Source organism: Lepisma saccharinum, chromosome 3 (genome assembly GCF_977018435.1).
Source record: "Lepisma saccharinum chromosome 3, izLepSacc3.1, whole genome shotgun sequence".
In the NCBI taxonomy this organism is placed as follows: domain Eukaryota; kingdom Metazoa; phylum Arthropoda; class Insecta; order Zygentoma; family Lepismatidae; genus Lepisma; species Lepisma saccharinum.
Window position 1 is genome coordinate 122,933,524 of NC_139231.1, and position 12,577 is coordinate 122,946,100.

At 34.1% G+C, this 12,577-nt stretch overlaps 1 protein-coding gene across 4 annotated transcripts in view; it reads right to left on the reverse strand.

The window, feature by feature from the left end:
• Positions 1-137: 137 nt before the first annotated feature.
• LOC145985385 (exportin-5-like) overlaps positions 138-12,577 on the reverse strand; it is a 37,334-nt gene continuing 24,894 nt past the window's right edge. For all 4 annotated transcript variants that reach the window (XM_083119352.1, XM_083119351.1, XM_083119353.1 and 1 more), the window contains exons 7-11: positions 11,209-11,294; positions 9,332-9,570; positions 4,799-5,036; positions 2,581-2,712; positions 138-1,092 (exon numbers count right to left, since the gene is read on the reverse strand). In XM_083119352.1, the coding sequence (XP_082975478.1) occupies positions 946-1,092; positions 2,581-2,712; positions 4,799-5,036; positions 9,332-9,570; positions 11,209-11,294 (842 nt within the window). In that variant the 3' untranslated portion in view covers positions 138-945. The remainder of the gene's footprint in view (positions 1,093-2,580; positions 2,713-4,798; positions 5,037-9,331; positions 9,571-11,208; positions 11,295-12,577) is intronic.

Sequence of the window (12,577 nt, forward strand, 5' to 3'; positions counted from 1 at the left end):
CCAAACAACACTTGTCATTCTGTATCGATCAGAGATATTCTGTGTAGTGCACATAAAATATACCAACCTTTTGTTTCCTTCACAAAAAATTCCCTCAACTTTCATTCATTCCACAAAGAAAGTAAATGATAAATGTATAAGTCATGTTTTTATTATGCCAAATCTCAAAGATATAGTTTCATTTTTATGTGTTCTATGTTCCTTTGTTATGAATGCTTAACTTCTTGAAATCCACAAACACTGTAAATTTCAACAAAATTCATGTTACATTAATTTTTTACATCAATAATCACAATTATGCATTATTACAGGACCATTTCCCACCATTTGACACACACATACTAACATCACAACATATATTATTTCTATAATAGTGTTGGTACAACTTCCAACTTTTACATCACATGTCTTTTTTAATTTTTTTCAAATACATCTGTGTTTATTCGCTGCTGAAGTTGGAAGAAAAATTTATGTACTGAGGTACATACGGAAATGACAGAAATATTGCAAGCATTTCAGGCTATTTCTCTTATATATGTAAATTTTTATCGAATATTGTACTGTTTTGGTTTCTTTTCAACAGCTTAAAAAGGTACACGATGCAAAAGTTGGTATTTATTAACAACTCTGACAAAACATTTCATCAACTATGCAATCTTTATGCGTAACTGGTAAATAATATTCACATGAATTAACAACAGAAAATTGTTATTAAAACATTGTCAAAAAATGTATCACTGGCTAACATTTTAATGTCACTTGGAGAAATATTATCAGCATTTATTTTTTACAAAATGATTTAACTTAATTTCTTCTTCATAAGTTTATATGAATTCCATGGTCATTAATTATTTGTGCCTTATCCACACTGTGATGAAATATAAAAAAAGTGAAACCAATTGAGCATTAGGTATATTCACTTTTCTATTACGTTGGATTCATCTGCTATGTCTTAAAAAGATTGCACAATCCCATATCACCTTGTGAGTCATCCAATACAGATATCCTAATTCTTTCAGGTAACTTTATTGGTGGAAGATTTGCTATCGAGATTTCTTTTTTAAAGAGTTGCCCGACACTTTTTCCAATCAACTGAAATAGAAAATAACGATTACTGTATAAACTGACACACATGTATTCCAAATATTGAAACTAAATTTATATTTTAAGGTTCTCGTATTATTAATATAATACAAAAAGTGAATGCATGTGGTAAGGTAAACTTAAAGTTCCCCGTTCGTTGTGCACCATGACATGAGGCATATATGGGAGGATGTGAGGTAGGCCACACATTCTATCGATCTTGGCCATGTTGTAGGTGATGTGATCAGCACCATGCTCTAGATGCCTTTACCCTCCCTGCTTATTCATTTCGTTGAAGCTGGGTGAGCCCCAGAGCCATCAGCCACCCTGGGAATCGAACCTGAGTCTCACACGTGGAAGTCAGATGCCCTACCAACTAGCCCACCGTGGCCTGAATTCACGTTGTACACCGACAAAATAATAATCATCATTACAAGATGAAATGCAGAACAAATGTTGACAATAAATAACAGACATTATTAGGTAATGTGAATCTGACACACTTCAGTTGAACCTTTACCCTATAAGCCTCTCAGGACAAAAGGTTTTCGAGCATGTGCATTTTCAGGTGCACAAACAATTTCATAGCACACCTGTTTACTATCGCTAGAATAGGAGTAGAAAAATACACACTAATATTAATCAATATTTTTAACAATTTTTAATTATTAGTGCGAATCGGAATCAGTATAGGCATCAGTTGAAAGTGAAATCGGGTCAGACCTACTATTTACCATAGACAGTTGTTTTTTTTTTTGTCTCCAAGAATCGTGCTCTTGTGGAACAAACATTCTGGTATATCCTTTCCAAAAACACACAATTACAAGCTAAAGTTTTAAATTTTACATAAACATTCCTATTTGGAGAGCCTTGCAATCCCTGTAATAAACCAAGGTCAATAAAAAAAATTAAATCTAATACTGTTACTTCCTTCAAGCAAGCAAAGTTGTGTTGATAATTGTTAATCATGAAACATCTTTTAATTGCATTATGAAATATTAAAAAAAGTGTGCTACTTGTTACACCTCTTATGATGTCCTCACTATTCTTGCTCATATCTTTATGGTTAATAGAAAATAAATCATCCTTGCAAATAGTGGGATGGCTGAATGTAAGTGATAAATTGTAAATTTATTTATGAATCTAATTTCGAAGATTCTCCCATTATTGTTTTTAACATTTTAGTTAATATTTTTGGACTGCAATTCCAAGGTAATATGAACAAGTGGTATTAATGCCTAGAAGATATCTTTTTTAATTCTGGCTTTGAAGACCAAAATTATGAATACTTATATTATTTGTTCTTTATTGTATCTTTTCTTGTTATTATGTTACACACACAATTTATATTATATTAAATCATTTACATGGATTCATACATTTTTATATTTTAAACTTCTTTAATATACAATAAAATCAATAAGTTACCATGAGAATAATATAAATTAAAATTAAAAATTATTTCTAATAATATTTACAAAATGAAATAGACGATACCTGATGTGTTAACCTCTTAAATATTTCTTTCTTCGCTTTATCAGCTTTATTTCCTTTGGGGTTGTTTGAAAATATCTTTTCATCAAGTTTCTGCAACTCCTGAATGCTGCAATTAGGTACTTGCTTCAAAACCTGAAAAGGAGAGAAACATTTAAGAACCAAATTGTTGCAGTATGATGTACTGTGTAACATGATAACTAGAGGCAGGATATTTCATTTTTGACGAAAACACGAAATGTGAAATTACTAGGGACGTGAAGTTTTTGTTTTACCGATAACACCAAAATGTTGAGGAAAGCAAACTAAACTGTTAAAAAAACATATTTGGGTAGGTAAAGGATTTTTCAGAATAACACCGAATTTCACTTTAACGTGAAAAAATGACATGAAATATACACTATAAACCAACTTCAATAAACATTTCATATTTAGTAACCGATGAGATGAAATAGTTTTGGTCATTTCTCACAAAGGTAAGCCTTCGATTTATTTATTTTTGTTACTAAAACTAAAATTTGCCTTAATTTCCCATAACTAAAGCAATGTGAAAATCTTATGCATAGAAGAAACCATAAAAACGCATGTAAAAATAACACTGATTTTCAATTAATAACACCGAATTTTGCGAAAAATAACATCAAATTTCAGTAAAAAAATAACCCCGAAATTTAGGGGAAAATAAAACAAACTTCACGTCCCTAGAAATAACACATTGTAATTTTAATTTTTCATGTTTCTGAAAGGTGTAAAGTGCATTTCCCCACCCTGTTTTGTCACAAAATGATGCGAAATGGGCTGCAAAATCTGAAATAAACTTAAGAGTTTATTTACCGAAGCAACACTTTCTGAGGTCAGAATTATCCTGAGAGTTATGCAATTCACGGAAAATTGCTAAATTCTGCTGTAAATATTTGAGAAGCAAAAATGGACCCCTTTATACAGGAATAAACTTCATATTCTGGTAATGACATAATTGTGCTATTAGAATGGATATGTTTATTTTGTGTAGTAAGTGCAGGTTTTAAATCAAATTTGGGATTATATTCACATTTTTAAAACCAAAATGTCATTTACTTGTACATACCACTTTCGATCTAATTTTTCACCTCTATAACACCGAAATTGACAGTTTTTTTTTTTACAGAGATTTTGCTTTTTATTGACCAAAAATAGGTGCCTCTAATGATCACATATATTGAAGAACTCGACAAGTACATACAACAAATATGTCACATGTGTTGAGACATTAAGGTAGCCAACTTTATTAAGCATTTTATTTGTTAAAGGTAAAAAAAAAAAAAAAAGGTAAAGTATTCCCCTGTGCTTATACCGCGTTTGTTACAACCTGTCCCGGTTCCCGCGCTAGCTGGTCGCTCCCTTTTCTCCGTGCTGGGGAAAGTCAAAGCCAGGCAGCCAATTAAAATACGCAACGTCGCAACAGCGTCTACGTAAGCGCCTCTCTTCTGGCTTTCATTCGCTCCTCGCTGCCCAGCAGATGCTTTTTTCCTCGTTTCTCATTGGCACCGAAACTCTCGAGCGCTCCCTAGCGCGGGAAAGGGGACAGGTTCTACCAAACGCGGTATAGCACAACGCCATGAAGGCATATAGGGGATGTGGGGGGGGGGGTAACGCGCCACACTTTCTTGATCCGGTCGTGAGTGGGGGTGATGTGATCAGCACCACGCCCCTGACTGCCTTTACCCCCCAGGTTTCCCCAGGTACCCACGTTATTCGATGCTGGGTGGGTGCCGGGGCCGCTTCCGTTAGAAAAGTTCCCGGATTTGAACCGACCGGGGATCGAACCCGGGACCTTTAGCATGGTAGTCAGACGCGTTACCGACTGAGCCACCGCTTTATTTGTTAAAGCCTTATTTCTATGCTGACATTTTTTCCTGAAAATATGTAACCACACAGCACATATTTGTGGTAACTTTAGTGTTAGTAATGACTTTAATAGGAAGATAAAGAAGTACCAAGAGTATTAGGTAATTTATGTAGTGCTCACTCCCTCTGGTGTTGGCCCTGGATTTCGATTTATTAGATGCTGGATTAAACCCGAGTCAGACCGTCGGAAAAATTCCCACCTTGCAATCCACTCGTAATTTGTAATTTGATTAACCAATGTGTACACACAACTAAAATTGTATTAATATTTTGCGAAATTACAAATTAACAAAAAAATGATAGAAAATGGATACATAAAAATAAACACACACACCTCGATGATTCCTGGAAACAATGGCCGCAGAATTTCATAAACATGTGCTCCCAAAGAAATAAGTGCTCCCTGGTTTGCTTCATGTTGACCATGCAACTGAAGACCTTGAAGTACAGATGTCATAATGTGATCCGCAAGAGGCAGTGACAGGCTACCATCGGATGCAAGCTGCTTAACAATTGGACCTGCCAGTAATGTTGCTTTCAAGCTCGCATTTGTGTCATGCCACGAGAGAGCTCTGAAAAATATATTAAATACACACTTAGACATTGGATACACAAGACTACATTTATTTACATATATATGCAAATTACATATATTTATTGTTGTTGTTGCTGAGTTGGTGTTTTAAAGTCCACGTTATGCACAGTAAGGCTAATCGGGACTAGACTTACAGTTTAAAGTGAGATCTGAACCACTATGTGCCTCCACCAACAAGTATCGAACTCGGGACCCCTTGATTACAAGGTAACAAAGCTACCACTGTGCTATTGGCAATACACGGTATGTTTTTTTTTATAAACATGGATGGGCTAGTATGAAATTATTGCCAATACTGACATAGTGCCGATGTAACATTTACTGGCACCATACATGATACACATATATAATACCAAAAGTTCCATGAATAACTTGAACGGCCCATTTACTTCTTTCTCTAGCATATGTAACTATGTGACTGCGATAAAATCTACTTTAAAAAGTAACTGGTCATCAGGATATTTATTTTGCAAAGCCATGCTATATGGACTTTGCTTTAATAGGTTACTTATAAAAATATTGTATAAAAAAATTATCACCAAAATATCAGTTGATATCTATCAATCGAGTACTACCTCCCTGATGTCATAGCAGCAACATTGTCACCTTCCAATAAAGGGGTTTGGGTTCAATACACAGTGGAGGCAAATAGTGGTTCGGATCCCACTTCACTCTCTCGGTCCAGTCCTGATTAGCCTATCTGTGACTCTAGGTCCAGTCCTGATTAGCCTATCTGTGCATAAAGTAAACTTACAAACTAACTCAAAGAAACTAGTTGAGTACCAATAAATCTACCTATTGCTATTATAAATAGTACATAAAATATTAGGGATGGATCAATATCAATATAAAACTTACCAATATTGATAACTGACAAGAAAAAAGTACCGAATGGAGATTATATGTTTACATCCATAAATATTATAACAAAATGGCACAATATTGCACTAAATTGTAAGATATGTATAGATATATCGCATCAGTAAAATTATTGGCATTTTTACCGGTAAATCAATATGCCTGTATCTACCGATACCGATAGAGTACAGATTGTATTAAAGTTAACATATTGAAACTTTGTGCGTATTACTCACTATTTAATAAAATAAACAACATTAAATTGTATTAAGTAAAGTTTAACACTACTTACGTGAGTGAGTATGAAACTTTTTTGGAACAATGTTTCAGGGTCCAACTGCCCCCTTCATTAGGTTCATAATATTTTCCTAAGCACTGAGCGTAGTGCCACGTTGAAAGGTGTTAAAAGAGGGTTAGGTTGAGGGTAGGGTTGAAAACACTTAAAACTATCCCTGACACATTCCTAATTAAAAAACTCCACATATTAAAAATCCCGTAAAGACAAACCACCCATTTCAATTGAAACCACTTAAAAACTGGAACTCATAAAATCGATAAAAACCACGTCAGTTGCACAGCCAGCACTGGTGAACAACTCCAATCGGGATTTTTAATATGTGGAGTTTTTTTATTATAAATGTGCCAGGGATAGTTTTAAGTGTTTTCAATCCTACCCTCAACCTAACTATCTTTTAACACTTTTCAACGCAGCTCTATGTTCAGTGCTTAGGAAAATATTACGAACCTGATGAAGGGGGCAGTAGGACCCTGAAACGTCGTTCCAAAGAAGTTTCATACTCACTAACGTAAGTAGTGTTAAACTTAACTTAATACAACTTAACATTGTTTATTGTATTCAAGTTTATACAAGAACTCAGCTGATACCACTATACTAATTCTGAAGCCATGTCAATACCATTACGGATAATGTACAAATACTTCAAAATAGTAGCATTTAAATACTGTTCAGAATTACTTACGTGAAATTTAGAAGATTTCACACGTAATTTTAAACTGCGTTTACCGCAACCATCATGAACTATTCAGAATAGTTTTGTATTTCGTACATATAGTTATTTTACACTGCTTTGTACTCTTTAGGTTAATTGGTACAATATGTATAAATGACAAATTGATGAAAGGACAAAAAACAACACAATGAAATGGCCATGCTTCACCCAGGATTTGAACACATGAACTCAACTTTGTAGTATTCTATTCTAACGGCCTGAAAATGAAATGAAAATTTTGGATGTGTCAGCGCTTAGGCTATTTGCATCTGTCAAATTGTACATTGCCAAGGCCCTTACCATAACTCGAATCAAAAATGTCTCAGTACTAAAAATTTCCTTAACAAGGTGGCTACTCTAGGACCATGATAAAATTCAAGTATAATTCCTGGTATTCAAGGCAAATTTTCAAAAAATTCAAGCCCACACACAGATGTTTTCTCTTATTTCAACCTTGTGTATTACAGCCTCTCAACACCCACACACATGCACCAGAGGCGCAACCACAAACTTTTGTCTGAGGGAAGGGAGGGAATTACCAGGGTAAACGTACTAATAATAATAATAATAATAATAATGGGTATAAGTCGGTGATAAAGCATTTGTGTTGGAACAAATGATTTTAAACATTCTTTTTTAAAAAAAACGTTCAATTCCATATTAATTAATAATGGAAAACAAGTACACAAACTGTATTTTTGAAAATACATGATAAATGCATTCTGAATATTATTCTTTTTGTGTACATATATAGAACATGTATAACTTTCATCTACAACATATGTTTTACACATATTCAAAATGGAGTGATGTAAATAAGAAAATACATGCCAACACTAAATTGTGTACGTATTCAAAGTTTCTTTAATACACACACAATATATAAGTCTATTAAATATATTCATTACATAATCATTTCATCCATCTCATAACAAACCAACAGCAAAAATTATATAAATTGTCTCTCAAATGTGCACGCTCCTTTTCCTCCCAACAATTGTTCATGCATGTTCTCTCTCTGGTAATTTACAGTACATAACAGAAAATAATCATATTGCGAATTAAGCGAACAAGAAAATGTTTGATCCATTTTCTTGAAAACTGAAACAATATAGATTTAATAGGGTGCAAATAATTTCACGAGGCACCATGGCATTCTCTCCTTTACAACTTTTATCATTTAGATTGTTCAGCGGCCAGGACCGACTCCCGCCGTTCCCTGGCTATGGCTATGAACTTGACGAGACTTAAGAAAAGCAGGTATTGCAAGCAAAACGAGCAAGAACATTTTATGAAATGTATTTTTATTTGCATAAAATTTAAAATCGAGGGGGATAATTGTCCCTCTGTGCCCTCTGCAGGTGCCCTTGGCCCTCCTTAGAATTGATTTCCATTCAAGGTTCGGGGGGAAGGGGGGGGGGGCAATACCCCTGCCTCACCTTGGTGTGCGCCACTGATATGCACACACAAATACAGGAACAATATGAGGTGTCTGTGTGATTCCAATGTATCCAAAAATTTTAATTTAATTTAATTAAATGGTACGTATATTTAAAACATTTAATTTGAGGTTCGTAGTTCACATTTGCTATTTCACTTACTCAGACTCGAATTACATCTACAAACAAGACAGACAAATGTTATGGTATATATTCTAACCTGCAAAAAATTGTTAATTGTGTAAGAATTTCAAATGCAAATCTACCTAATCATCTTCAAGAAATCTTATCTTGCAATAATCTTCCGTCTGTCAGATTGCTCTACAAAGAACAGTAACAAAGTAAAAAGATCGAGAGAATTCTGTTTTATTTTTCATACAACATTATTTTCTTTCCTCGATAAAAATAAAAACTCAACTGTGAAAATCTCGCCTCAGGGCATTTATCAATATGTATAAATTCAATAGTAGTTTTTCTTGTATGTACGCATTGCTTGCATTGTAGAATTATTTTCCTGTAGTTTACGGTTATTACAAGCATAAGAAAACAGTTTTTCTTATGCTTGTAATAACCGTAAACTACAGGAAAATAAATTCAATAGGATTTGGATTAATAAAAGTTGCAATTTTTCACGTCTACGGAGAAAAATTCAAGCACAATTCCCGGAGACAATAATTCACGGAATTCCCAGTGAGTAGCCACCCTGCTTAAAAGCTGATGCTGTAAATGGGCGCTCACGACATACAAATACAAAATACAGTCCTACAGAGGATTATACTGACTGTAGATCCAGATGGCAGAGCCTTGTTGGCTTGCAACCTTGTAGTTACCAGGATGTCCTATGTGGAAGTGAGGGTGACTTTTGAGTGCTATTACAAAAGGTCACATGAAGTTACGAAACCCAAAGTACCCAAAGTTTCTACATTACAGGGAGAAGGTGAGATTATCTGCATTTCTGAACTTACTTCATGACACAGAGAGTAATAGCCTGGCATGTTGCCTGACATCTTAAAACCATCTGACCCAAATCACTCACAACTTCAGTCTGAACAAAGGGGTTGTTTGGTTTTGCGTTGTCCCCGCCATCGTCTTGGTCCATTAGGTCCACAGCAACTTCCATGCTACTTCCTCCAAGAAGAACAACTTTAAGAACATCCAAGTATTCCCGGGTAAGCTGACGATTTAGCATATCTTCTAACACTTCCTAGAAAACAAAATGGCAAATATTATTAGAATAGGTTGTATTAATGATACAATGATTTTATTACTCAACGTTTTAACAAATTTATGCAAAAATAAGATGAAAAATAAGAAAACACATCACAACACTAGGCATCAATATACATGCTGGGTTTTGCAACAATACAAAATAAAAATGTTCAAATAAATACTTGATTTAATTTTTGTTATTTAGCATCACTTTTCCAACACTTTTGGCTAATCACAACAATGAGGATGATATGATGAAATTGATGAAGGGACACTCACAAATGACTTGCGTGATCTAGGAAAAACTATGAACATAAACTTGAGTGTGTAGAAATAAAAGACCAATGACCTGACTATCGAATACTACATGCTATGAGGGATAGTTGGAAAAAAAAGTTTCCCCACATGTGTAGTTCCAGAAAGCATGGAAATTTTGGATTATTTTATCTGACACTCTACCTTTTCCTTGCAGAGGGTGTCACTGTACTGCTGTGTTGAGGATAGGTAGAGTTGAGAAGTGTGTGCCTGGCTGACATAGACAACAGAGGTGTGTTGCAATCATGGACAAAGGATGAAGTGCGAGCTGTTTTTCATTATGAACGGGTGAGACTTCTGGTAGTTCATGTGATGGACAAATAAATGAAATGAAAATAACATTTTTGATCTTTAATCAACATTGACCCAAAGTCATGCAGTTTTATGAACAGGATTTCTTGAAACTTAGGAAGCGCTATGACAAGTGCCTGAATGTTGCTGGGGTCTATGTAGAAAAATAGTGTATGCCTTTTTCTGCTCAAGTCACATTCTTTCTCAAAAATAAACTCTCTGCAGATGGCAGACTACGGAAACTTTCTTTCCGACTATCCCTCGTACCTAGTTCTTCAAACGATATTAAAACTCAGGAGGTTCATGGTGTACACCCTGTATTAGCACATTATGCTTTAAAGCAAAATCATCTCATTTATACAGTAACTAAAGTGTTCAGCAGTAAAATGCCTTGTAGTAAAAACAAATAGCATTCGAATTTTACTTTGAATTTTGCGAACAGTGAATCAACATATCAAATAATACTCCATGCAAGTCTGTCAATTTTTTTTATAAAATAAAGAAAAATACCACAATACAGACAATTCAAAATAATAATTACTTCTGATCAAAAGTTGTTTATTAGGGTCAAAACAAATTAATCTGTACCCAATCAGCATCAGCCTATATAGTCATCTTGATACAATAGTCAAAATTTTACTTGCCTGATACTGTTATAAATATAGCCTTTACTTTGGTGCAAAATTCCACCATCTTGTAATTATTTTTATGGACATACTGTATATATCATCATTTTGTGTAATAAATTAAATGCCTCATAACAAACAAATGCTGTCACTAGATTACATGCTTAAAGAAACTGAATGAACCATTTAGATTCTCACAGAAAATTTCCATTTTTATATCAGTTTTGTAATTTCTTTTTGTCAGTATTTTGTAGGTATGAGCAAAAAATGAAAAACAGCATTCTTACACCTTACATGTAATGCAAAAGCTATTTGACCGAGTCACAGCCACTTTTACTAAATGTGTGAAAATGTTAAGTTTTGCACTGTAACAGATTTCAGCACCAACTATCTAAACTTACCTGAGTATCAGGATTTTCATCATCCAATCCTCCAGACTCGTAAAGCTGCATCATATACTGCCATTTGTTGTTTAATCTCATAAACACTAAAATAAACAAATGCAATATTATCTCAGTATCACACACACATTAATGCAAGAACACTACACAGTTTTGAAAGATTTTAACCTAGAAAAGATTACTAACTTTACGTGTACTCTCAAGTACAATAAATGAAGAACACCATGACTGAGATGGTACATAGTACTGGTATCCGAAAGTATTCATTTGAATGTAATTGATGATCCCAGTTGATACTTTTCCAGAGTTCAATAATTATGTAGGGATAACAAACTGTTAATTTATTTATTTATTTATTTACTTCTTCTTTTGGATGGCGAAGTTAAGGCACAAGCCTTTTCTTACACTTAATGACACTTTTGCAGAATCAAAGTATCTTGAAAATTACTAAAAATGTAGAATTCTTATTAAGGCTTGACTGGAATTTTGGTCGATGCCAGGGCATATTTTTTTCGAATTTTCAGCTCCTTGCGAAAAATTATGATATTCCAAAATGTGAAAAATTACATCTGCTTAGAATTCTGTCTGGAACATTCGTGTAAATCTCGACTTCTGGAATCACAAAACTATTGATAATATCTAGACAATAGTGAAAGTAAACTACACGGAGATTCACATGAATGTTCTAGAAGAAAATTAAGCAGATGTAGTTTTCCACATTTTGGAATATCGTAACAATTTTTTGGAAGGATAAATTTTATTTTTAAAAAAAAAGATGCCCTGGCATCGGCCAAAAGTCCAGAAAAGCCTTAATAATGGCTATTTAATATTCACACATGAACCTTTGAATAATTTTGCACAAAACTATGATACAATCATATGGCATTCCAAGATGGAAAAAAACTTAAAATGCACAAGAATGAAATATCTCTGTATAATATGAAAGGATTAGAAAGAATAGATATCAGGTCAGCCTCATTTACCTACTGGAAAAAGAACTTACAAGTTGATATCCTGAATTGGATAGAAAGTGTGGGTGGTGTAGGAATATTGCAGAAAATGATATGGGATTTAGTGCAAATTAAATCTCGCCGATTAAACCAATTTCTCATCTATAAATGCATGATAAAAAAAGAAAGAGACAGTATTATTACATGAAAGTTTGCATCTATTTCTGTATGTTCAATTGCAAGTGACACTTCTCACCTCAGACTGTAAGCTTCGTAAGATTGATTGATTGAATTGGTGTTTTAAGTCCACCTTATGCACAGTAAGGCTAATCGGGACTGGACCTACAGTTTAAAGTGCGATCTGAACCACTATGAGCCTCCACCTGGTATCGAACCTGGGACCCCTTGATTACAAGGCG